The sequence below is a fragment of the Nilaparvata lugens genome, chromosome 4, assembly GCF_014356525.2.
Source record: "Nilaparvata lugens isolate BPH chromosome 4, ASM1435652v1, whole genome shotgun sequence".
NCBI classification, from domain to species: Eukaryota; Metazoa; Arthropoda; class Insecta; order Hemiptera; family Delphacidae; genus Nilaparvata; species Nilaparvata lugens.
The window spans coordinates 32,480,264-32,507,993 of NC_052507.1; the positions used below are offsets into that span (position 1 = coordinate 32,480,264).

At 33.2% G+C, this 27,730-nt stretch overlaps 4 protein-coding genes across 8 annotated transcripts in view; 2 read left to right on the plus strand and 2 right to left on the minus strand.

Annotated features, from left to right (window-relative positions):
* The window catches only part of LOC111061044 (serine/threonine-protein phosphatase 4 regulatory subunit 3A), a 36,111-nt gene extending 26,615 nt beyond the window's left edge, over positions 1-9,496 (minus strand). For 4 of the 5 annotated variants that reach the window (XM_039427353.1, XM_039427352.1, XM_039427350.1 and 1 more), the window contains exons 1-3: positions 8,884-9,496; positions 6,945-7,125; positions 6,108-6,262 (exon numbers count right to left, since the gene is read on the minus strand). In XM_039427353.1, coding sequence (XP_039283287.1) covers positions 6,108-6,262; positions 6,945-7,086 — 297 coding nt within the window. In that variant the 5' untranslated portion in view covers positions 7,087-7,125; positions 8,884-9,496. Of the gene's footprint in view, positions 1-6,107; positions 6,263-6,944; positions 7,126-8,850 lie in introns of all 5 variants that reach the window. The other variant, XM_039427349.1, reaches the window with a different exon arrangement.
* Positions 9,497-9,778: 282 nt separating this feature from the next.
* LOC111060972 (poly(U)-specific endoribonuclease homolog) lies at positions 9,779-19,141 on the plus strand. The gene is made up of 5 exons (XM_022348660.2): positions 9,779-10,434; positions 14,041-14,194; positions 15,561-15,757; positions 16,223-16,455; positions 18,163-19,141. Exons 1-5 carry the CDS (start codon positions 10,374-10,376, stop codon positions 18,394-18,396), a joined length of 879 nt encoding a protein of 292 aa, XP_022204352.1. The 5' UTR covers positions 9,779-10,373; the 3' UTR covers positions 18,397-19,141.
* A 554-nt stretch (positions 19,142-19,695) lies between these two features.
* LOC111060970 (poly(U)-specific endoribonuclease homolog) lies at positions 19,696-23,796 on the plus strand. The gene is made up of 5 exons (XM_022348658.2): positions 19,696-19,947; positions 20,438-20,588; positions 21,736-21,932; positions 22,412-22,644; positions 23,319-23,796. The coding sequence occupies exons 1-5, from the start codon at positions 19,878-19,880 to the stop codon at positions 23,568-23,570; spliced, it is 903 nt and encodes a 300-aa protein (XP_022204350.2). The 5' UTR covers positions 19,696-19,877; the 3' UTR covers positions 23,571-23,796.
* A 903-nt stretch (positions 23,797-24,699) lies between these two features.
* Positions 24,700-27,730, minus strand: part of LOC111061992 — a 188,735-nt gene continuing 185,704 nt past the window's right edge. Inside the window, 3 exon segments of the mRNA XM_039427355.1 lie at positions 24,700-24,915; positions 26,499-26,649; positions 27,360-27,506. Coding sequence (XP_039283289.1) covers positions 24,748-24,915; positions 26,499-26,649; positions 27,360-27,506 — 466 coding nt within the window. The 3' untranslated portion in view covers positions 24,700-24,747.

Consider the following 27,730-nt stretch of genomic DNA (forward strand, 5'->3'; position numbering starts at 1 on the left):
TGTAGCTCAGACTCCATAGCATCAAATTGAAGCCTTAACTTCAGTTGATGAAATGGTAGAGACTTTTGAGAATTGGATTCTTAACTTATATGACAAACATGCGCCTTATGTTACTCGGAGAATAAATAAAAAAACGACGTGTACCGTGGATGACTGACGACATACTGAAAATGATGGGTAGAAGAGACAAAGCTCACCGGAAATTCAGGAAGACATTCGACTTAGACAGTCTAATCGAGTATAGGAGCCTTAGAAATATAGTAAAACAACAGTTACGTAACTCAAAGATCAGGTACCTGAATTCATTCATGACTGACAACAAACAAGACTCTTCATCACTATGGCGTGGTATCAAAGAATTCGGTCTTGGCAAACAGAAATCGCAAATACAAATTGACTAACCTCTAGCCGATATAAACAATCATTTCATTTCACATTCAAATCAGCGTGATGAGTCAGCAATAAGAAATCATTGCAATAACCTCAATGATCAAGTAACAAACCTCAACATAGCATTAGAAGATCAATTCTACTTCCATCCAATTTCAGAATTGAAAGCTTTCAAAGCAATCCAGCACTATTCATAGCAATGCCACTGGGGCTGACAAAATTCCAATCAAATTTATCAAGAAAATGCTCTTTGCTGTACTACCAACTATCACATTCATTTTCAATAAGTCTCTTGAGAACAGTTTTTTTTCCTGAAAGTTGGAAGGCTGCTCTAGTTCGTCCTTTGAATAAAGTTCCATCTCCAAATAGAGTTGAAGACCTCAGACCTATCAGTATCTTATCCGCACTATCAAAAGTACTTGAAAGACTTGTACATGTACATGCACAAGTTACTGATTTCCTTGAGAAAAAAAGAAGCTTCATAACTGTCATTCAACAGAAACTTCTCTTCTACGTGTCACTGATGATATTAGGTTGGCAATGGATCAAATAAAATGTACAATATTGACTCTTTTTGACTTTTCTAGAACATTTGATACTGTTGATCACAAAGTTCTTCTGAGAAAATTAGCTATTCTTGGTTTTAGTCATCAATCTATAGTTTGTTTAATTCATATCTCACAGATAGGAAACAATGTGTCTCTCTTGGAGAGAACAGGTCGAATTGGTTAAATGTTTTTCATGGTGTTCCTCAAGGTTCAATTTTAGGCCCTCTTCTTTTTACTCTGTATGCAAATGACCTCCCCTCTTCTATAAAATTTTCCAGTTTCCATACATATGCAGATGACCTTCAAATTTATGCAAGTTGTCCTATCACTAAACTAAATGGAACCGTGCAAAATATGAATCAAAACATAAGTTCGATAGTGGAATGGACAAGACGAAACGGCCTGAGACTCAACCCAACCAAAACACAACCCATAATTATTGGTTACTCACGTTTAGTAAACAATTTCGACTTCAACTCGATACATAAAATAACTGTTGATGGTAATGTGATTCCCTACTGCAACTCAGTGAAAAACTTAGGCATCATTATGGATAAAAACCTCGACTGGTCAGAACAAATCAATAAAACCTGTAGAAAGGTTTTCTCAGCAATGCATTTACTTAAAAAATTACAAGATGTCCTTCTTAGAAGTATACGATTATTACTGGTCCAATCTCGTATTTTTCCACATTTCATGTACTGCAACTCCGTCCTCAATGACATGCAAGTTACACTCAATGATAAAATGCAGCGCTGCCTAAATTATTGTCTACGTTTTGTTTACTCTCTTGAACGCCATGAACATATCACCCCAGCACACATTGCTAGTTCTACCCTGAAGCTCCCCGATCAGAGACGTTTCAGAATAATCAAACTTGTTAGAGATACTTTAAAATATGGCAATCCCAACTATTTCGAAAATGATTTCAAATTTGTTTCCGATGGTAGGAGGATAGACGCTTCCCATACTAGAACTGATGCAAATACTCTCAGGATACCTAATCATCGAACCACTATCTATTCCAAATTGTTCCTTGTCAGTGCTTGTCGTGAATGGAATAAACTTCCCAACTCTATTAGATGCATTGAGAGCCTAGCGGGCTTCATCCTGTCTTTGAAAAAGTATGTTATAGAGAAAATGACTGAGTCTGTCCAACAACCCTAGAGCACTGCATGACAAATATTCTAATCTCCCTTTCTTTCCATTCTTCATTCCATTCATTCATCCATTTTCTACATCCCATCTCCATTCTACATAATAATTCATCTTCCCATCTCAAGATTCTCTGATCTTTAGTATTGCATATTGTCAATATTACTCAATCAATTTCTAAAATTTTAATTTAAATCCCACTCTATAACGTTTGTTCCATTTATCTAATTTTAATTATCAATGCAATATTGCATTCACTATTACTCACTCTAATTTCATTCATACATTCATCCCATTATTCTAAGATTCAAATCAACTAGTTTTTAACTTATTAAGTAGAGTTTCTTATTTGAACATTACTTGTTATGGGTGTTATAATTCCCAACAGCTCTAATTCATCACAACCCGGTCGTGTGTTAATGGGAAGGATATTTTATATCCTTCTTAGAGAATCGACAATTATTTGTTGAAACACCGCCGATTTATGAAGTTACATCACAAGTATTATCGTTATTTCAATTGCATTCAATCTTTATTCTCATTGATTAATTATTTATACTTTGTAAAATTCTTTGAATAACTAGCATTATCGTCATTTAATGTAAATTAGTGTATAAGCCAGTAATTATTGTAACATACATAAATAAAGGAATCTAATCTAATCTAATCAGACGGCTCCTGAATAGGCTTGCATTCGCGTAAATGCTCTATTTCCAGCTTGGATCCTTTCACAGATGGTCTCACTCATTTCGTTTTTCTTATTCAGTGTTGCCCCGAGATACTTGAATGATGCTACACCCTCTATTTCATTCATATCTATGACTAAATTCCCAGGAGCTCTTCTTCCAGATGTAGCTGCAACATGCAAGTATTTAGTTTTTGCAGTGTTAATTTTTAAGCCTATCTTTTCTGCCTCGTGTTCCATTTTCCTGAAGGTTTCCTTTAGTACTGTGGTGTCTCTAGCTGATATATCTACATATTTGAGTTGCTTTGTGGAAGAGGGTGCCCCCTGGTCTACATTCTTCAATACACTGTGCAGAGCAATATTGAAAAGAGTCGCCTACAAGCTATCTCCTTGTTTCACTCCCTGTGAAATAATTGTCAGCGAAAGAGCAAAAAAGAGAGTGTAGCCCTTTTTGAAATAGCATTGACCATAAATCCTTGTGCTGCAAACTGTATTCTGTGTAAAATAAGTTGAGACTTGGCAATCCATCCGAAGAAATTACAAGGTTGCCGAATCGTGTAAAATTGCAACTTTCTCAAATATAACGTCAGAACTGGATGTAGAATATCATCCCCGACATGCCAGTATTGCTAAAAAAGTTCCAGGGTTGAAGGATTAGGTGGGCCGTCCAATAGAACCGTTTTCGTCCGAACTAGCATCAGCCGAAAACTACCGAACTCGTCCCAACGATCCCCCAACAAAGAAAGGAATTTGCAACAGGTTCATACGGCCGTGCACAGCCGTCTCCGGCCGATCAATTTTTCGATCCGAATTGAATAGGATTTTCCGGCTCTATCCAGCCGAACTAACTAGTCGAGCTGAGACAACATAGTGTTCCTAACCTAAAATTGTTTGTTTTAGTTTTTTGAAGTTGTTCTGCTTTAAAAAGTTGTAACTATGGACAGTGAAAAGTTGATAAGTTTGGTTCAAGAGCATGTTCCATTGTGAGATATGCGAGATATCATCGTCGTGATGTTCAAAGGAATCTGTGGACAAAGATTGCTGAACAAAATAGAATCGGAAGGTAAGATTATTGTAATGAATAACTGATTTAGTGGATATTTGTTTATTCAATTTTCTAAGTCTCAATATAATAATTATTGTTTATGAAAAATTTTGGTGGCTGTGATAGTAGTTCAATATTTATTCAATATCCAATAGTTCAGAAAACTAGTGAACTAGACTGACGTAAACGGTTCCAATGGACGACCATATTCGGCCGAATTAACTGCCGGCAGATTCGTCCGATTCAACGGCCGAATGGATTAGTTGAATACGGTTCCAGTGGACGGTTACCCTAAAAAGGAAATTCAACTTTTTTGATGAGATTGGAAACATCGCAAAAATTTGTTTTTCTCTTGAATAGGTACCACATCTCGCAGAATCATGAGGCGTCGTAATACGTAAAAAATTTATATCAAATTAACGGGGATGTCTCTATTATATTTGTGTCTTGATCATTTTTAAACGACCTTTAGTTATTTTTTAATTAATGATTATGTTCGTCAATGTGAAGAGATTTTGAGCAGATAACATGAAGTTTTCGACATGCTAGAAACTTTTTTGTTTTAAAAGATAAGTGGGTGATGAAAGCGTGAGTTTCTCAGAAATAATTGAAATTATTTTCCAATTGTAAAAAGTAGTCGAAGGTTTGTATTTTGGTCTTCAAGAATATTCCAAAGTTAGAAGGGCGCCTGCATAGTATGCATTGTGTACTAAATTGTATGTTAAAGGCTGTCAATTTACAATATATTTGACTGAATTATCTCAAAAAAAAAAACAAGCAGCTGATCCCTATATGAAAGGCTGCAATGAAACACTGTTTGGATTATTCGAGGCAAGGTTGTCAGATCCACTATTTATAATCATGTGGCTTGCAGTCACTGAATTTTTCAAGAATTCTGTAACCTATTTTGTTTTTGTTGGTCCCAGCTTTTGATAGCAAATTAATGGTGGCACACTATTCAGCCGCTATCCTTGACTTTGAAACTCCTGAGAGGCCAAAATAAGTTTTTCGACTACTATTGACAACTGGAAAAATAATTTCAATTACTTCTGAGAAACTTTCACGCTTTCACCACACACTTATCTTTTGAAACAAAAAAGTTTTTAGCATGTCGAAAATTTCATGTTTTCTGTTCGAAATGTCTTGACATTGACAAGCATAATTATCAATTAAAAAATAAATATAGGTCGAATAAAAATGATTCAGTTACTAATAGAATGAAGACATTCTCCCCGTTAATTTGATATAAAATTCTTACGCAATACGACGCCCCATGATTCTGAGAAAAGTGGTATTCAAAAAAAAACTTTCGCAATGTTTCCAATTTCATCAAAAAAGTTGAATGTCCTTATAATCCTTCAACCCTGGGACTTTTTTTAGCCTATACACTGACTATAATGTTTGCACCGACTATAGTTTCAGATGCTAGATCATTATCATCTGCAGTGAACTCTACCAATTTTACTAAGACACTGAAAATATGCGAATCATTGGTATCGATAGAACATATATTTTAATACTTTCTTTCCTCTCGATTGATATTTTCAAATTAATAAAATTTTGGAACGTCGACGTCAGCTGTGCGATTTTTGAGTAGGCTACAGGCTAAATTTCCGAGTGGAAACCACTTTGTATGCTTGACGCGATTGGGTGTGTTTCAAACAACTATCACACCATTTTCATTTTTGTACAGTCACATAGTGTAATAATATTCTCATAAGTGTCAGTCAATTTACTAGCAAAGAGAGAAGTTACACTCTCAAGGTACGAACTCGTTCATACAACCATGGCCGACCAACGAGAAAAAATACCTTTGATTATTGTATTAAAAATACTATTTTCAAAGTTATTTCTTCTCTGTCGTCGCCGCGGTCGCATAAAGGATTTTTATAATCAGAGGGCAGGGACAAAATTTTTCAGAATTGGGAGGAGGGAGGGGGTGCGTGTTAATGACAGAAAATATTTATGAAACGTTTAGCCTATCCAACGATAGAGTTCAAATTCTATAAAATCAAGTTTTAATAGAAAATCTTAATCTTAGGATCTTGAATTTTCTTCTTCATCAAACGTCTTACGCTTTCCATTTCATCAGCTGATGCTATGCTTATTATACATGTATATTACTGTATCTGTATCAGATTTGTACATAAACATATATGAATAGATACATAATATGTCCATCATCAGCTGATAAAAAGCTTACAGAGTGTGTTTGTGGCGATCAAGTCTGTACACAGCTCAAGAAGTGAATTAAAATTTCAGAAAATGAGAGATGCAGGCTTACCTCACAAATCTTGCTCCATATCTCATCACAGCCAGCTTTTTCCTGGAAACTCAAAGCCAAATCAAAGTTGTCTCCTTCTGACCAAACGATGAGTGTGTCCTGCTGCTTCTGATAGGCTGTGTCAGGTTGAATTTTTGATTCCAATAATAGGGATCCTGAAAATGGAAAAAATGAGTTTTAGACAGAAGTTGAAATTTGAAGCATAATAATAAGTTACACAACAAACATTGAAAAACTTCAATCACTTTGCTGAGGATGATGCCCACATGAGTTCAAGGCTTGTGCGTGGGTAATGGAACTGATGAAGTTGAGACCCAAGTAGAAAATGTCCGTATAGATCTTTACCGTTAGTTCAAGTGTACCTATAGTAGATTTAGCAAAATCATGGTAAAACATGCATGCATAGCCACAATATAAATTACTCTAATACCCATGACATTGGTACCGAAAATATTTATCTACTTAAAATCATATGATAATCATTATTGTTAGTTAAAAGAGCTATTAAGTTGCCTTGGTGTATTCAATGACTGATCAGAATTCAATTTTTCAGAAATAAAGTGAATGTGTAAACATTAATCATTTGCTACTCAAGTATCAATTCATAAATTTGGCAAGGGCAAACTGACAAGGACTGACGTGAACCCCGCTGAAGGGAGGACATTTTAAAGATTCCCCGTTCATTGAAATGCGGCGAAGACATATCAAGTACCAACAAGTGAGTAAGTATAGGTTAATACATGTTGAAAGAGAGGTTTACTTATTCACGTTTAAAATTTAGATCACATTACATTGAATATTGATACCGCATGCAAGATATGATAAGACAATACATACCGTCAGATTCAGCTCTAACCAAGAGCGAAAATCCTTTATGGCGATCGATATAACTTGATGAAACATGACCGGTACCTCGATCATCCCACTGCCGTTCAATGTTTAAAGCATACACTTTTACCCTTCTACGTGTATCAGTCATATCTACAAATTTCTATTTTTTGCTTTCAAAACTTCACATCTGAAACCAAACCAATAACAATTATTTTCATCACAAAACACCAGAAAAAGTACCTATATAATTTTAACTAACTTACTAAGTATTATTGACAAAAATTATACAAGATACTGTATTGAAATATAAATAATGAAATATAATCTCGCAAGATTTATGAGGTCAACTACTAACATTCTATTTTAGGTATAAAACAGTAAAACTTAGATAGGGTACTGTGGTTGCTTATTATTATTATTATTTACTTCTTCAGTTTATCCACAACCAATCAGACCCACAATTTCCTTAGATTTAAATTAAATAATACAAGCCAATAACCTTCATATAAATACATGCTTATTTTCCAAATACATTAAAAACTAATTGTTTATGCAATGCAATGCGTACTGCAGAAATGCTAAACTAACTATGAACCTAACCTAACATAAGCTAACCATGAATGTTTGTTAGCCTTTTTTTTATTCTCAGATAAATTACAGTATTTTTTGTATTAGAGCAACTAAAGAACAATAGTTTTTGCTGTTAAAATGAAAGAGTTTTATTCGTTTTAAGTAAATTAAAAGTCTCAGCTACAATAATTAGGCTATAATAGTAAGTTTAAAAATTACATTGGTGTAAGTGCACGTCCAGTGCCAACATACCTGTCATAAAATTTTTGGTTGGGATCGATTTAGTATGTTATTTTGAGCACAAAATCATAAAAATTAAACGGCGGTCACTATTGTTTTTAAAATGAACTAAGTTCAAAGTAGCACAATTTTACATGCATTTAATCTATGAGTAGCAGCCATTTTGATTATTGAAATCATCAAATTATGATATTCTAATCTGAGTTTTCCTAACCCAAAGCTTTTCCTAACCTAAAGCTTTTCCCAACCTAAAGCTTTTCCTAACCTTAGCTACTTATAGGTTAAATGCATGTAAAGTTGTGCTACTTTGAACTTAGTTTATTTTAAAAACTATAGTGACCGCCGTTTAATTTTAGTGATTTTGTGCTCAAAATAACATACTAAATCGATCCCAACCAAAAATTTTATGACAGGTATGTTGGCACTGGACGTGCACTTTAGCCCTTTGGGCTTTCAATGGCATTATGAATACGGTAATTTATTCAAGTGTTATCGTGAATAGCCTTTTATTGTTAAGTTGATTCCAATGTGGTAAGTTAGTAGTTATAAGAAAATAAAAATCGTTAACAATTGCAAAAAATTGTAGAAGACAAACGGTCGGTAAGTTTAAATTTAGGCTATGTTTGAAAATTATAAATACCGGTATAAAAAAATTGTTTCTTTACTTTTAGAATTATGTTTTTCTCAGATTACCAAAATACAAACTATTAATTTGAAAAACTGATAACCAGTCATTAAGTTGTTACTATTTAGTAAATCAACTTTTTATCATAATAAACGGTAGTATAAATTGGAAATTTTAAGAACAGATATTATTAAAAAGGAGTATGATATCAAAATATGATACTGTATCAGTTAGTTTTCAACCATTCAGTCTAGTTTAAAAATTATATACTTGATTAATGAAAGAGTTCTACGACCAATTCATTCAAAACATGAAAGCCTTTGTAATTACCGAAATTCAAATTTTCATTATTTCTTTCAAGTTATATGTTATACACTTTTAATGATGTAAGTATTGAAATAAATACGAATAATTCTTCTAAAATTATTAGATATCACATGTACTTGTAAAGAAATAGTATGAAACTAAAAATTATACCAATTCAAAGTAATAATGTAACCCTCAAGCTACCTGTGTGTCACTCAAACGAATCATTCAATGACGATGAATAAAAAGGTTTTTCACTTAATGTTGTGTTTAAATTGTTTAAAAGATTACACTGCTTCAAAATTCATAACTGTCGTCAGGTAAAACATGAAATAACAGCAATATCAACACAATTCTACACTTGTGTATACTTTTGTTTGTCTTACGAAGGTCTTCCAGATAGGCTAAGCAGACCGAGTATTATGGAATTAACGAATATTCTAGACATGTTCCGATAATATATTAAAAATTTATCAAAATATTACAATGGTACAACAGGACTAATGCGTTATTATTGACAAATTAAAAGCATCATAAACGAACGACACTTTATCGATTAATCACTTAGGATTTATACAATCCTCACGTATCGGCCATACTGAAAGACAAACGCCATTGAACGCAAAGGGGTTTACATTAATAGATTGACGGAACACTGTCACAATTTTCTTCCTCTCTTTTTGACCTCTACCTTTCTATAAAATTTCTATTCTATTATTAAATGGAAAAAAATTATAAATATTTCTACTGAAACCAATGCGATTTGAAATAGAACATAATTCCTTCAAGATTATCAAGCATTAGCCAAGATTGTTATGACTTCAATAATGCTGATGATAATGCAATATATAATTTTACAAGATAACAGAATTATCTATGGATGAATTTCAAATATCATCAGATATTCTATGTGTTTAATGAACTTTATGAATGATAATCTTCCATTTTTTAAATTTGTAGAGTTCATTCACAACTGAGACCAAATCAAGTGACCATTGAGCGCGGGCTTTTTAAATTTTAAACACAATTAACTACCATTAAATAACTTTTTCTCTCTGTATTTGGCAACTGTTTAAAGTTAATATTAATTTATTATCATCTAATCTTTGCAACTCCCAAAATAGCATCCTATTGTTAATCTACTTGTATTTAATTTATAAATTTGCTAAAATCATAATCATCACTAGCTAGCCCTCCTTACGTTTATAATCTTAGGCTTAATATTTGGAATTTGACCTTCGTCAGTATTCTTTAGGCTGTAATGTCTTCGATATCTCTTTCAGTTCAGTACCATTCCTTATTATCTTTTCAATGAAACGTGTCTTGCTCGAGATAATACTGTTTTTATTGTAATGGTTAGGTCATTCCGCTTGACTTTTTGCTATTGTATAGCAATTTGCAGCAGCAAAGGGCCTCTGGCTATAATATTTTGAAACCGATGAGAGATTGCAGTACAGTACAGTATTTCCTTTGATATTTCCGTGGTGCCCTACTTTTTGAGGGACTAATAAACCTTTGTAGCAATTTTTCAATTTGTGATGTTGGGAGTCTTAATATAGAATAGTTTACACTTTTGTTTATTCAATTTGAAACACTACTGTCAGTTTAAAGGTCTACTTTGTAAAACTAAACTGAAAAAGCGTGCATAGGAGTGAGTTATTACATATAGTTACGGTACTGTACTGTAAGCAAAAATGTACACTAAATTACTGATAGTGAACATTATTTTTGGAGCATCGTTTTTGAGTTTATCATGTAAGTGAAATTAATTATAAGTTACCGTAGCTTATCCTGGATAGTAGTACAATTTAAATTCTTTGCTACAAAAATATATATATGGTACCGTACCTATCTACCTACCGTACGCTGGTAGCCTACTTATATTTTTTTAAATGTTTCTTTAATTTTTAAGATTGCACATTTTATTCAATCTTCTCTCTAATTATATGATGAAACAAAATTATTTTTTTCATCCATGTCATAAATATATCAATAATAGTACCGTATTGGGCCTATATAGGCTATTCGATCAGTGCTGAAAGCTCATTTTTGTAAACTTATTCTGATTTTTTTTTACTGTAGAGTTTTTCATGCGGCAATTATTATCACTAACGGTGGATATGCAATGTCTTCTTCTTTTTCTTCTTTGGCTGTGCCTTATCCCATTTAAATGGTGAATATGCAATGTATACCAGGACCTCCTAAATAAGTATTTAGAAGGTCCTGTGTATACAGTATTATTATTTCATATATCCCTCATATGAAAAATGAAATAGATTTTTCTGAATTTTTTGTTGTATATATAGTGCAACCCAGAATATCGCGAACTTTTGAAAACGTATTGAACCGGTGCCGGTAGTGAAAAGGGAAAAATATTTTATTTTATCACAATGAAAACTTTAAAACTCACCATTTAAGGATCATCAATTTATTCATATATTTTTAAAAACTTTTTCTGCACGAATAAGTCTACATTATTGAAATTTGTGATGAAGATTTCTCATTGATCAATCTTCAATCTTCATTTGTAGGACCATTAGCCAGCCAGATGAGCTGGGTAGGTCATCACGTCAATATACAATTTCACACAAAAGTTTTTGACAACACTGTCACGTCAAAAAATAAAACATAATGGCATAGATGGCTAAACACGGTGATGGCCGCTAAATGTCAACTATAGACTCCTGAAAAAAATAATTCACTCAAGGAGTAGTATGGTCTGGCACGCAGCCAGGACTTGAGTCTCCTCTTAAACTCACTATCTGTCACTCAGATGACGCACAAATGAAGGCAGCATATTAAACATTTCAATAGCGATATTTGGATAACAGTTTTGAGCCTTACTTAGCCTACATCGAGGAACATTGACTTCGAGGGCATTTCGAAGTGAGTAGGCACTCTGCAACCCCCTCAGATTCACTGTCAGATTGGTATTCCTAATACCAACCAGGGAAGCAAAGATAAACTGGCTAAAAACTGTGAGAATCCCGAGTCTGGCGAAGAGTGGCCTACAGTGCTCCAGATGACCACTGGATGACAATATCCGGACTTCCTTCTTCTGCAGCAGAAGAATACTCTCACAGTGTGAAGAGTGTCCCCACAGCAGTATTCCATAGATAATGTGGCTATGGAACAGTGAAAAATAGGCCATAATCAAATGCTCCTCAATCAGCAAGCACCTCAGTCTTCTCAACAGGTAGATCACACGAGACAATCTTTTGCATACAACATCCACATGAGCACTCCATGTTAACTTTGGATCGATGTTAAATCCCAGAAGCTTCACCGGTTCATTCAATGAATGATTGAAGTGGTTTCTCAGATTGCACAAGATATTCTGTGTCTTGCCGACGTTGAGCAACAGCTTGTTCTCCTGAAACCAGCGTTCTGCACCAGCGAAGAACTCCTCCAACTCAAGGGTGGCAACTGCAGGCGAGGATCCTCTCCCAACAAGGGTTGTGTCGTCCGCAAACAGGAACTCACTTCCGCCGACTCTCAAATCGTTTATATGCAGGATGAACAGGACCGGCCACAGGACAGAGCCCTGCGGTACCCCATGCCGTACATGCAGCATCGCCAGATGATGCTCCCCGAACATTCACTATCTGCCTTCTGTCAGAAAGATAGGACTTGAAAGTGTCAGCAACAATGTCAGTTATACCATACTGACTCAACTTTCCAAGGAGAAGCTCATGAGACACACAGTCAAAAGCACGTGACAGGTCACACAGTCTCACTGCCACAGAGTCTCCACTCTCAAATGCATCAATGACTTCATTGATCAGGGCTAGCAGGGCGGTTAGTGTGGACTTGGACTTTCTAAAGCCATGTTGTCTAACAGACAGCAAACTATTCCTCTCAAGATGGTCCATTAGCTGATCCTTCATGGCAACCTCTAAGATTTTCCCGAGTAAGGGGGTAACAGTAATTGGTCGGAAGTTATTCTTGTCCTTCTCATCTCCCTTTTTGTATATAGGTACAGTTTTACCCAACTTCAAACAATTCGGAAAGTAGCCCAGTTTAAGACATTGACTAAAGACACTGGCAAGATGAGGTGCCATCTCATCAACCACTGATTTCAAGAATGCCACAGTAAATCCATAGATGTCCTGAGAAGGTGAATTTTTAGAATCAGTCACTATTTTCAATACATCATTCCTCGAGACTCTCCTCCATACAGATAAAACAGCGGGTTGTGCTTCTACATCTCCAACACCATTTGGCTGAGTCACTGGAATCTGTTGAAGAATGGCCTCCACGGAGTTCAGATAGTGACTGTTCATAACATCTGGACTGAAATCACATTGAGGCTGTGTAGACGCTCTGCACTTGTTAATAAGCTTCCAGGCCGATTTACATGGGTTCTGAGAGTCAAGTATAGCATCAGCATTTTTCCTCTTAACTGCTTGGTCCACCTCCCAATTGAAAAGCTTCCGTGCCCTTAAATACCTGCTAAATGCTACTTCTTTAGCTATCCTGTCCTGATCGTTTGCTACATCTCAACTGAAAAGTTGTAGATTTCATTAATAATTCTGTTTTAATCCATTCAAACTTATTTATTCAAATTTGTTTGCGACAACAATATTTCAAGGCATTTAATAACAATCACGGGCGTAAGTATATTGTCTGGTAGGTAGGTAGGCCTACACCTATAACTGTGTAATCTCACGAATCCCCCCCACCCGGAAAATAAGTTCTTCAAGTAATTAATTTTTTAATATAAATTAGATTTTTGGTCAATAGATTTATAAATTGATATAAATAAATAGATTAAATTTGCTCATTCAAGTATCAAGGTCATGATTATTATTTCTGCAACTATACAGTGAGTTTTTTCAAACACCACTTGGGAAAGTGGTGTGAAGGGGGGGGGCACGCCAGGTTGAAAATGTTGCAGCGATCATAGATGAGGAATCTCCAATAAGACAGATTTCAGTTTGTGCAGGAGCAGCAAACATACTTCTAAAGAGTGTAATTAAAAAAAACGGATAAAATTAATTGATTATTATAATCAATAGCAAGTTTTTAAGTTTTCATTGTCATGAATAAAATTATTTTTCCCTTCTCACTCCAGTTTTATGACATTTTTAAAAGCTCATGTTATTCTGTGACACTCTTTATCAGGGCCAGCCATCTCTATAACTACAAATATAAGTTTAGTGGTAAGTTTGAGAACCATAGCCCTAATATTATAAGTCATGATCACACGAAAAACTACCTATTCACTTATTTTATCAAGTTATTAGCAGCCCACTTACCTGTTTATGTTTTGTCAAATCCGGACGTGTTTCAAGAAACTGTGTCCCATCTTCAGCGTTGATAAAAGAAGGTTTCTATAATATTTTTTGTTAATTGTTTTAGATGCTCAGAGTGTTACGAGTATTTCTGATAGAGATCTTGAGACGTTCTCAGAGGATCTTTTGAAGAAGGACAACAGTGGGCTTTCTTCTCATGTGACTTATGATAAACAGGGGAAGACTAATGCCGCATCGGCTATTGACAGAGCTGCGAAGCCGTGAGTGTCGTGTAAAATATTCATTACTGCACATATTACTCAGAAATTATATTATAATAATGAATAATGAGGAATATACTCACTTTTTTCAGGGCTGTAGATTGTAGATTAGACATTGTGTGTATCTTTGTAAATATTTAAAAACACTTTTCTTCGTGATGAGATGAGGCTGATGAAGCTCTTCCTCGGGAGTGGAATGCATACCTCATCTCATCACAAAAAGTGTTTTTTAAATATTTACAACGATACACAGTGTCTAAACTATAACAAATTTTATAGTGTTTCGTCATAGAAAACAACATCAATTTCTACTGTAGGTAATTATTGTAACACAATAAAAGTTATCAAGTAGGCCTACCCTTTTTATTTTATAAAAACACAACTAGTTGCAATTCTTCAAGATGATACTTGGAAATTGCTCTTGAAGAGTTGAAACTAGTTGTTTCAATTAAATATAAAGGGCACTTGATAAATTTTATTGGATTTCAATAAAAGCAATGATTTATAAATGTATATAAACTCTTATAAATTTTCATGCATTATGTGTCTCATTTTCCTTCTCACTATCCTTAAAATACAACATTTCAAAAAACCTTACACAAAAACAAATCCTGTCAAGTTGAAACGTATACCTCACTACGCTCGGTCACGTAACTTGAAAATAGACTCATATGTGATTTGATCATGTTAGGCCTACATGTTTATTTGTATACAATATATTCATATCAAACTGGAATTTATTCATCCTACACACTCACTGAATGAATATCTCAATCTACATGCTCATCGATAATATATTTTTATTAATGTTTCAAAGATAGAGAAAAGCATTCTATAGTATATAGTGAGGCTGCAACGTTATAATAGTAGTAGAGAAAAATAAGAGAACAGCGTTGACAAAATATTAACTGTTCATTCTTGTTAGAAATGATTAATTATATTCTATTCGTTAAGGAAATATGTTTTTAAATGATTTAATAATAAGTTTTGAAAATTTAAATTGAATATTTCGCTAATTATATTTCCACATTGTTGAAAAACGATTTGGCAACGTTGCGGAGGTAGGAAAGGATAGCGCTAACTTATTTGTCGAATAATAAACAAATATAGCAACACCAATGTTAATCAAATACTGCCATTATAACGTGGACCTCACTACAAATTAAAATTTTCAAATTAGGTAATGAGAGAAGCATTCTTTATTAAAAAAAAAACATTGTTTTAAATTGCCATTCAGGTATGAATCAACATGAAATTGTATACAAGAATCGGCATGATAAAAACATAATTAAAAAAACAAACAATTATTATCTTTTTACAAAACAAAAAAGGCTAGTAGCTTATCATTTTTGTTATTTGTCTGCAGGCTTCTGAATGTTGACAAAAAAGCATTGCAACACCCAACGGTAGCAGCGTTGTTGGCACTTTTCGACAATTATGATCCTGATGTCAAAAACGCGGAGGTTGTCACGAATGCTGAAAAAACTGAAGAATCCAAATTTCTCGATGCTATCATGGGAACACCTGCTATGAACTTCACCTACAACTATGCGAAGCAAAAAGGTATAGGCTAATAATTATTATTTAAGTCTTATTACCAACTTCCAGATGTACCATATTGCATAATCATCTATTATTAGACGTCAGTATGATATGTCTTTATTTTTTGTTGTATATAATCAGCGATGTAGAGTCATGTCAGAGGCCCTGAAATTGATCATTTGTGACCTGAAAACTCTTGGCACCAGACCTGAACCAGTCAGGTCATCCGACATTATTATCATCATCCATTAAATTTCATGGTTCTTTGTGGAGAATTATTAGAGTTTTCTAAAAAACAATTTTTTGTTTACTTTCAATAAGTTTCCAGCAGATTAGAATGAATAACTCCATTATTTCAGTACATAATTGTTTCCATTCATAAAAAAATCGATATTGATATATTGTATAGTTTTTTTTTAATTTCCAATGAAATCGATATTGTTATTTTATAGTTTTTTTTTCTTACAAGATAAATTATTGTTACAGGCCTATTTAACGAAGATAGGCAAGCTTTCAAGGAATGGCTTGCAAAGACATGGTTCACTCTCTACTCTAGAGGCTTTCGCACAAAAAGTTCATCAGCTTTTGAGCATGTTTTCCTGGGTGAACTCAAGCAAAACCAAGTCTCAGGTTTACACAATTGGCTGTTCTTCAATGAACAAGAGAAGAAAAACAATTTGAACTACATGGGATGGATGCGTTTCGAAGATTTCGGAAAAGTAGGATGAACTCTTATTTATTCATCTTAGTATAATTAGTATGATTATTATCACTTAGTCCTTTCTGCTTCGATGGAAGGTCGAAGGTCGATTTGATATCTATATATCCATACTGTATTTACTTTTAGGGATTAATTAGCTAGTAACTGAGAATAATAAATTATTATTGATTACTATTTTCATCCCCAGAATGTTGCATACGGTAGAAGAGTATATATTCAAGTCTTGAAGGAAAACGAATTATAAGTTTTGACAGTGATTAGTCTGATTTAAAAAATATTTCTTGTTATTAGACATGTTTTATTTTGGTGAGTTAAGATGATCTCTTATTCGGGGGCGCGACAGTCGAAACCTGCGACAGTAGAGGACTGTTTTCCAGTCCTCTACGGTCGTAGGCCTCGACTGTCGGGAGTGTACGAAAATTGAAGAGTCCTCTACTGTCGCCTAACGAAGGCGACATTTGAGGACTCTTTTTTAGGAGTCCTGTCCGGTCGCAGGTCTCAACTGTCGGGGCTGTTCAAAAATTGAAGAGGCTTCAACTGTCGCCTAACGCAGGCGACATTTGAGGCCACTTTTTCAGGAGTCCTCTACCGTCGCTGGCCTCGAATGTCGCAGGTCTCGACTATCGGCCTGTACATGGCCGAGTGTAGGATATGAGATTGTAGCGAGGGTAATTCTATTTTGACGTATGATGCTATCATCATGTGATTAATTCCTTAAGTAACATCGTTAATGAAATAAATAAACAATTTAGTTTTTACGAGAAAAGCTCAATGTATATAGATCAAGAAAATGTAAAATGTGAATGTGTGAAATAAATAAAAGTTATTGATTAGTAACAGGATAATGATTTGTAGAATAATATCCTACATCTATAATGTACTGAGAATTTGACATCCAAGAATCAAAAAAGTATTTACGAGTTTGAAAATTTCGTTTTTTATGAAGAAGCAACTAAGGTATATTTTTATTTACAGTTGTAAAGTTGCAATACTTATTCATAATATGGAAGGAATAATGGGATATAATATATATATATATATATATATATATATATATATATATATATATATTATATATATATATATATATATTATTCAATTGCTGGTAAATCCATACTAATTAAATGATAATTCTTTTGGTGCTGTCTGCCATTCTGGAGAGCCTAGCGCAGGCGACAGTTGAGGCCTCTTTTTCAGGAGTCCTCTACCGTCGCCGGTCTCGACTGTCGGGGTTGTACAAAAATTAGAGTAGCCTCAAGTGTCGGCTAACGCAGGCGACATTTGAGGCCTCTTTTTCAGGAGTCCTCTACCGTCGCTGGCCTCGAATGTCGCAGGTCTCTACCGTCGCTGGTCTCGACTGTCGCAGGACTCTTCTGTCGTTTGCCTCGTTTGACATCGACCCACTTATTCGCTCCATAATAAGTGTTCAATAATTTACAATACTAACTGTCGGTCCCAGCTGAAGTATGACAGTCGTAAGGCCCATTGACGACTTGAATGATATATTCAGGCGAGGTGGAACTTCCGTCAGGGACTTCTCACCAATAAAAGCCATACGAATATTATTATTATTATACTTTACAATAATATTCACATAATTTAACATAATGAGCTTGAAATTTTACGCCTTCTATCAATAATCAACATATTAAGTTGAATTATACTCATAAATAAAGAATAAATTTAATGTTGAATTTTGTTCCAGGGAAGTCTATTGAAACTGCATTACACTTGGAAGAACGTGGATAAGCCGGTTGGCACTCTATTTGTTGGGACAAGTCCTGAGTTGGAATTGTCGCTGTACAGCATCTGCTATCTGGCCAGAGCCGGCGAAAAATGCAACTTCAAGCTCAACGGAAAACCGCTATTCATTCAATCCTACACATTCACAGGACCGAAATCTCAGAAACTCATTGGCAGTATCTACCCAGGAGTGTGATTGGTAGCAAATATCGGTCATCCACATCATATTTCTAAATGATTTCAATTGTGTTTTGTATCTAAACATTTGCATGTCAAGAATGTCAAGTTTCTAGTTAGTACTGTACCACGCACATTTTTCTAGATTCCTAAAAATGTTTTTAGAAAATATAAGAGCTTATACACATAACCACGAATCCTGAACAAGTAAACATACAACCTAGTGAAATGAGCTGATGTTACGGTATTTTTCTTCCATTAGTAAAAATTTCAAAGTTTTTTGCAATGATAAAACACATTTTTGGGATAATAGGTACGAATTGATAGAAGCTTTGTCATAACATAGTTTTGATAATATAGTTTGTTGACTTTTATTGATTTAATCAAGTAAATTAGAGTTAATTTCTTAAAATATTCTTCGTCTATCTAGAGATGACCACAATTATTATTGACGGCTACGAAAAAGATGACTAGGCTACGGTGGGTAGGCCTACCTACTTTATGAGAAATCATTCATTCAGATTGATTCCTTTTAGCGTAACATCAAATTTCTCAATACAGGTACATGGCTGATCTCTGAAGTTGTTTCTATTATTATTCATAGCTAGGTACTTTTTCATGCAAATTTTCATATTTTGTTTGGGGTACCTATTATCATATGGAATATTTCTTCAAAAAAATTAAACAATATGCGAGGTTGGATTCAACGGTTCGGTTTTTATAAGCTATATTTAGTCAATCAAATATAAAAAATCATTGCTAAACAACTTGTTTCATTTCACACCTCTGCTCATTGAACTTCCGAATAAAAATGATTATTTAATAAATTATCAAATTACTTGCGAATAACACTGATAAGTGATATGATGAATTCAATCGATGAAGAGTAATTATTAGCTGAATTGGATTTGAGAACAGAGCAAAAGCATGAAAATTCTAAAAATTTCAAATAGGTGATGGTTTAAGAAGAAATACTTTAAATTATTTTTGAATGAACTCAAACATTTTCAAGAATGAAATTCAAGGAAAATTATATTCAAGAAGATGAAAAAGGCTGAATAATATCAAACCCCTATCTGACATTATATTAGAAAACTCATGAAAGGCTTAGTGACAAATGAATCATAGCCTGTTCAGCCTATTGGATGTTAATATTACTTTCAATCACAAATATACCTATATTTCAAGTTTGAAATTTGAAAACACTCTGACAAAGCAAAGTTTCAATTGCATTTTTTATTGCTCGAGCAAGATATATGACAGATAATAAATTACGGTAATATTAGCAGCAGTCAATTAACCAACAGTTGAATAAACAAAAATAATAAAAGCTTATACTACTACTCTTCATTGCACAGTATACAATAGATACAGTCTGTGTTAAGCTCATCTCAATTAAGTTCTAATACTCATTATTTGAATCACGGAACCGAAGTTTGCCACTTAACGTGAAAAAATATTGTGATCATTAATAGTCAAGCAGTGAGAGTATTAAAAAAAATGATAACAAAATGTTCAAAGCTGTTTTTCACAAAGTTTGTTTTGGCATCTCCTCTTTTATGTATTTTTTGTAAGTACCGGTATAGTGATTTAGTATTATCTTGAAGGTTTTCCATGTTTTATCGAACTTGTCAATTGAAACATCTAATTAAATCAACTAACTTTGTTAAAAATAGCATTATAATTATTTAACTTTATCGTGACAGTTAGGATAAATAGAAGTTCTACGAATGCTAACTTCATATAAAATTATTTGAAAATTGATTAAATTCTGGAGTTTAAGAGGAATTGGAAGAATTGATATGTGAAAAATAAATTTCAAGTACTTAGGCCCTACTTAAAACTACTTTGGATTGAATTTGAATAAATGGCTAACTTATGATCATTGTCGGGAGAGAAAGGAAGGGAATATTTTATTTTAAATTTGTGTTAGATATCTTTTCATCACGTTAATATCCAGAGAATGGTCTTCAAACAAAAGGCAAGATAATCAATCCTAAAAAACTATCATAAATACTTTCAATATTATTGATTAAATTCGAAATCATTAAATATTTCAGTTACAGAAAGTGTTGCTAGTAGTGTCACTAACCAAGATATTCAAACATTCACTGAAAAAATTCTGAATGAGGATAATAGCGGGCTTTCAGATCTGGTAAGATACAACAGACAAGGAAAGGCACAGTCTACACGAGATTCAGCAAGTCAACCGTAAGTTGAATAATGAGAACAATTTTAGAAAATAATTTTAGCTGTAGGATATCAATTGAACAAGTCTACCAACTCAATAAAATAGTTTCTTTGCAATATTCAGGCTAGGAGATGATTCTCTTTACCTACATACATTATTGATTTGAACCATTTCTCGGAAATACTGAAGGAATCAGATTCTTATCAGATAAGTTACTCTTCATAACAGACGATACCTTTACTAAAGTTATGGAAGATTCTCATAGATTCTTTGAAACGTAAATAAAGAGAAATATTAGATATATTATTGGAGTAGGACTTATTCCGCATCATCACATAATACACATTTATCATTCAACATACCCTTTTATCTCGTAAGATGATACATGAAAATAATTTATGTTTCATATTTTGAAGTATACATCTAATTCTCGTTACATAATTCTCTTTAGATTGAGTAGGTTTGTGATTTTGTATTCAAATTTTTCAAATAAGTGCATTATTTCAAAAGTTTTTTATTCATTGTGATACATTCTGTGATTCATTTACAGCAGAAGTTCCCAAACTTTTTTGATTCACGGCTCCCTTTGAGTACAGATATGACTTGGCGGCGCACCTAGTAAAATTTATTTATATAGCGTTGCATTATTTATTATAATAAATTTTTCAGTTTATATTCTCAATAGTCATTTATTATTGACTTACTTTACGTAAGATTAATATTTTTTTCACGGCACACACACAGACTGATCCGCACTGTATTGTAGTGTGAGTCTTTGATAGGCTCTTTGATAAACGGCGGCGCACCAGGCACTAGTTTGCGGCACCCCCGGGTGCCGTGGCGCACAGTTTGGGAACCTGTGATTTAAAGTATTATGTCAACCTTCAAAATTCAAAATCTTCAAATCATTATTCCTGGATCAAGAATCAACTGACGAGTCAGTGTGTGATATCATAACCTCAAACTTTGGACAACATCAACTTTTTATCAAAATTTTTGGAGAGAATAATACAGACTCTGTGTATTTTTCCTTCAATGTCATAATTATATTATGATTGTAGTATTTTGTACAATAAATAAATAAATTAAATTATCGTATAATATTACGATAAATATACGTGACCTCTGTTTTAAAATTTGAAATAATATTTTTTTATCTTGGAACAGACTTCTAAATGTTGATGGAAGAGCCTTAGAGAATCCTACAGTTAAAGCCTTGATGGCATTATTTGATAATTACGATCCAGATGTAACTCATCCAGAGGTTGTTACCCATATCGAGAAATTAGAAGAATCTGCATTTATCAATGCTGTGATGAAAACTAAAGTGATGCAGTCGACCTACGAGTTTTTAACGGAAAAAGGTGAGATGCAGAACATTTTTCATGAAGGTATGGTGTGAATGATTCATTCAAATGTTGATTTCAAATAAAATTTACATAAAATGTTAGCTATACACAAGAACTTTACTTTCTAAAAGAATTCACAGAGGAAGAGGGATTTGATGATCTTACAAAAAATTCAAAGAATTCATTGAGAAAAGTATTTTATCAATTGAATCACCAGAGTGAAGATCTTCAGTTATTGAACACCATGCTTTCTTGCTAATGAAAAAATGATTATTCCCGATTTGGAATGAAATTTGGAAAAAAACTAGTTAGTTTGTTTGATATTGCATGAGTTTTACAGCCAAAAAAAATGCCAGATGAACTTGTAAAATTCACCTTCAACAGACTAAATATAATTTGGCCAATTCCTTAATAATTTCCAATAAACAAATATCACAAACCGTATAATTGTATCCATTACGTTTTAAAACTCGAATCTCTTTGTGCTTGAACAGGACTGTTTAGAGGCGACCAAGAGTCATTCAAACATTGGTTGGCACAAATTTGGTTCTCTCTGTACTCTAGAGGTTTTAGAGAAAGGGGTTCATCAGCCTTCGAGCACGTCTTTTTGGGAGAGATCAAAAATCATCAAGTCTCGGGACTTCACAATTGGATTTATTTCAATAATCAGGAGAAAAGTGGGACATTAAATTATATGGGATGGAAACATTACTTGGATTTCGGAAAGGTAAGTATTGTTTTGAATTAAATTTGTAGGATTTAACTTTAAATATTGAGACTAAACAATCAATTTGTTATACTAAAATAAGTTAGGTAAATAACTGCAAAATCTATGACATTTGAAGATTTAAAGCATTTGTGAAGTACATTTCTTAGCGAAAGAAAATATGGAAAAAGGTAGAAAATTGAAGGTAACGCGTAAATTTGAAGAACCCACTAGTCTCATAAGTCTACAACTGTTCATCGAATTTAGAATTTACAAGAAATATAGTTTAGAAGAATATGGAAATGGCTTTGAAGCCGAAACATGTCGTGAATAATAAAAAACTATATATGTTAAAAAAGGGTACTTTGATTTTTGATTTTTAGGTAAATACGAGTAGACCTGAACAAGAAAGTGGACATTTAGTAGAACTTGGTGAGCAAATATATATTGGTCAACACGTTGAATTTGAGATGAAAAGAACACTATTAAAATTGGAATTAATATTGGACTCACTTGATTTTCGAGAAAATTTTGTTATACAGTAATTATTTTTTCAATCATCGCTTTCAAATAAACCAATAATTGTTCAATAAATTGAACGGTATCAAGATTGGATGATCTTCGATGTTTGATAATCTATGTTGATGATTTTATTTGTCATGGATTAATTGAATGTCGGCTTAATATTGTTTCAGGGAAGTCTGGTGAAAGTACATTTCACATGGAATGATGTTGACAAGCCAGTTAGTAGCTTATTTGTAGGTACTAGTCCCGAATTAGAACTCGCACTTTACAGTGTATGTTATCTAGCTAGGCCTGGAAATGCATGCCAGATAAGTCTCAATAGGAAACCATTAGTCATAATATCACACACATTTCAGGGACCGAATTCTCAAAAATTAATTGGTAGTATTTATCCTGAAGTATTAAGACGTAATTCGTATTGATATTATCTGTTTAGGACTGAAAATGTTGAATATTAATGTTTGTAATATAGATCGAATATTATTTATCATCAACACACAACACATTGGAAGAAATAGCCTAATTTGTATTTTATTTGTAATAAATTTGAATTATTGATGAAAAAAACGTGTTACATACATACACTTGGTAATGGATAATTATACTTCAATTATTTCGATTCAAATTCGTATTGCACAGGAAAAAGAGGCTATAAATAACTTGCTAAATCAAACGTTTCTGAATTTTTGGGACAAACATTCTTTCAAGTAGCCTTTCAATGTATTTTTTCAGATTTATTGAGAAGTGTATTTTTAAGGTTGAGAGATAAATCCAAGTTTTATAAAATCAATTCATTTTTTACAAACGAATATTTCTAAGAAACCTTGAAACACATCCTCAATTAAATAAAAATATTATTTTTTTCTCACACACAGATTCGTTTATCTGGGTAAAAATAGTAACAGTATTGAATTTGGTTAAGAAAAGAGAGTATTAAGACCTGAAAGAAATGGGATGATCATTTGATTCTAAACAAAGCATGTCTAAAAATCAAGAGTTGAGAATAAAGATCTGCTAAATACAATCAACCAACACACAATATAACTCAATACTTATTGTGATTTATGGAATATTTGAATTTATAATAAATTATACCGGTACATGTTTTAAACCAATAGGCAAGTTAGTTATAAAGATAGTTATTGTGACTATTAGTTATTAGTGAGATAGTTATAAAGTGACAAAAGTAAATTTGTATGGCTTTTATTGGTGGGGAGTTCCATGCGGGGAGGTCCTACCTCGCAAAGTAATATTAAGTAATATTGAGATCCAGAATTACTGATAGCATACTTATTTTACATTCAATACCATTTGTTTGCTCAATCGTAATTACAAATGGAGTTCAAACTGAACGAAAATAGAAGGTCAAGAAAAAATAAGCCGAGTTACAGAAAATATAAATACTTTACTTGATAATACAATAGAAAACCAATATTTGTACTTTACAACTATATAATACAATGAGAATGTACATGGTAATAACGGATCAATTAGAATAGATGATAATCTATTGAACATGAGATGCCACAAAACTTTGAACACAAAAATTACAAATTAACCAATAGCATTGTTTCTGGCGTTCATATCTTACGTTAACTACTAGCTGAATCCAAGTTGATTGTCCGTGGTCGTTTCTGATAGTTCCTGGAGGGCCCTGAACACAAACGCGCACTGCACCTTGCAGACTGTGTCGTTGAGGACAGCGTCCGCACTGAACGAGTTGGCCAAATGGAAGCAGTTGCCTATCCTCAATGATTGGCAGATTGGCTGTTCAAACAACAAACACAATCAAAATATCGTACTCTTTTTATCATGAGATTACTGACAATGAAGGATTGAAAGTGGACCGACAAGGTTTGTTGTCTGGTACTTTCAATATAAATTATAAATTTTAAAAAGAAAAATGATAGAAGGTACTTATATGAAATGAATAGAAAAAGAAAAACGGGATTTAGAATTGAAGAGTGCAAAATAGAATTTTTAAGATTTATTTCTAATATCGGGGCACCAAGCTTCGCTCCGGAGTACAAAAGCATAGAAGCATAAAACCAGTTTATATTTATTTATTGATAATCAGAACACAATTCTTTAAAATGGTTGGGGAAGGAATAATATGCACAGCCCAAAACTGTTTCTTCCCCGAATTTCGATTTATACACTACAAATAGTCCAAAAAGTAGGTTATGTTCCATACATTTGAATTCAGGTCCAATTTCCAGTCCAAGCATTTGAAAAGAGAAAAGTTCTAATTTAGATTGTTTACAAACCAAATTGAATAACAAAATAACATTCACTAATCACTTAAAACTGTAAAATAATGATTAACTTTGAAAATTCTGATATACATTAATTTAGAATCATATATCATGTCATGTCAACAAATCAGATATTTTGATCAAGTCGATTAAAATTTTAAAATAATATTTCTCGTGAGATAAGCTGATTGATTGTAAATAGTTCAACAGCTGAACATGATTCTGACTCTCTCCCACACATGCACTCGCATCTTCCGTTATCGACAGACGACGAAATCATCAACTGTTTTTCTAAGGATGAATAATTATTATCCTTTTCATGTCCTTCAGCGAGTTTTCGCAGGGATGAGACCTAGTGCAATCGAATTTTTATATCATAAACCTACTATGTTTCAAATTTCGTGAAAATCTTTAGAGCCGTTTTCGAGATCCGTTGGACATAAATAAATACCCAAATATATAACCAGATATAACAAAATATATAAATATATACAGAAATTGCTCGCTTAATATGATAGGATAGATAAAAATTGAGTTCAGTGGCCTGCGGTGGCCCAGTCAGAAAGGCTGGCCACTAACAGTGATAAACATGCATGATACACAGTCGTCATACATTGATGTGTCATCACAGCTGTGATTGTGATCACAACGAAACGCTTTCAGCAAAATATTTTGAGGTTAGTTTTTTGTATATCCGATTTTTTGTTTATTTTTTCTTCGCTGCTACATTTGAGGTTAAATTATTTTCCCATCATTATAATTTGTGATTTTCCAGTGATTTATTTCATATTAGAAGGCTCTCCCTGATGATGAACATGCATCATGAACATTTGTATGTGCATTATAAATAGATAAGAATGCATGACATGTTTATCATGCATGTTCTACCGTTAGTTGTCAGTCTGACGCCGGCACAGTCATGGGTTCGAATCCCACTAAGTAAATGGATTTCAGATCATGCTATCATCTCTCATTTCCTCACCCACGCAAAAGTCATGTATGTTTGAAACACTCAATTTTCTGACTACCTGATCTCTAAAATAATTTCTATCTACGATTGCATTGAATTGATTGAAGCATTAAGTGTTTACTTACTCCTTCTTTGGTGCATGTACACGTCACACATGGCGATACATGTTCTGTCGCTCCTATGTCGATGGTAACTGATCCCACAGAGCAAGACGCTCTGTCCCTCCACGCAGATAAGTCCAGAGACGGAATCGAACTGCATGGCACTCTTGGATTCCTATAAATTTGCCAATTAATAATTATTCATTATTTTGATGATTTAATTAATAAATTGAATTGAATTTTATTTGATGATTGGGATTTTCAATAAATTCATTATTTACTTAGCTTGGAACTCAATTTTCAATACTAATGCGTTGAAATAGCTAGTCTATTTCATACTACCGTACAAAATTTGGTATTTTGATGACTGTCTACGAATATTAAATTTATTTCTTATAACTTCAGGTTTGCACTAACAAAAATAATTTTGGTTCATTCATTGTTTGTTTATACAATAATTGTATCCATTTTCAATAGATAATTTTGTGAATTATGTTCAATTTTGTATTGTTTTGAATGAATAGCAAATGAATCTCTAATATTGAGATTGAACTTGACTTCACTTGAAAGAAAAATGAATCTGGGAGAACATTATAAAACATTTTTCAACAGTGTATATATCATTATAAAAGGAAGTAAAGAACTTAAGTCCATCATTTGGATACACAACTTTTTCAAAGGAAATAAACAAGTATGTCTGCACTAAAATAATGAAGTACTAACAATTCAACAAAAACAGTAAAAGATACATCCTGTTAATTTACCTATTAATCATAAAAACCATGTATTCAACATGAGTGGAAACTTTTATTAAGTTATATAGTTTTATCAAACAACTTTCTGGAAACTTCTATCAAGTTACATACTTGGAAAAATCGTACTTACATAAAAGAATCCTCAAGATCTAGCGCACTTCTCTGCATGGTTTGTGCATTATCCAGATTATTGCACAATATCCTTGAAAGAGACATCTTTCTGATTTCTGTCAGTTGTGTAGGAGTGAACCTCAGCAGAGGATCACTGGTTTCATACCTTAAAATAAACCAAAGATCCTATATTTATATGAATCAATTCTTTCACTCACTGAAATATGAGAAACTAGAGCCACACTTATTATATAATACAATCACTATGATACTATAAAATTTAATTATGAATAGAACATGAATTAATCAATTATTTGGAACTCATTTCACTGGTCCTCAAAATTTGATATATGTCATCTACTTTATAATTTTTTTTTGAACAAATCTAAG

What these genes read in the sequence shown, in the direction of transcription:
- LOC111060972 (XM_022348660.2), top strand. Translation starts at nt 10,374, where the DNA reads ATGTACACTAAATTACTGATAGTGAACATTATTTTTGGAGCATCGTTT. An exon ending in ATTGACAGAGCTGCGAAGCC is followed by an intron (nt 14,195 to 15,560) that starts GTGAGTGTCGTG and finishes ATTTGTCTGCAG; the next exon opens with GCTTCTGAATGTTGACAAAA. An exon ending in GTTTCGAAGATTTCGGAAAA is followed by an intron (nt 16,456 to 18,162) that starts GTAGGATGAACT and finishes ATTTTGTTCCAG; the next exon opens with GGAAGTCTATTGAAACTGCA.
- LOC111060970 (XM_022348658.2), top strand. Translation starts at nt 19,878, where the DNA reads ATGATAACAAAATGTTCAAAGCTGTTTTTCACAAAGTTTGTTTTGGCA. An exon ending in CGAGATTCAGCAAGTCAACC is followed by an intron (nt 20,589 to 21,735) that starts GTAAGTTGAATA and finishes ATCTTGGAACAG; the next exon opens with ACTTCTAAATGTTGATGGAA. An exon ending in ATTACTTGGATTTCGGAAAG is followed by an intron (nt 22,645 to 23,318) that starts GTAAGTATTGTT and finishes ATATTGTTTCAG; the next exon opens with GGAAGTCTGGTGAAAGTACA.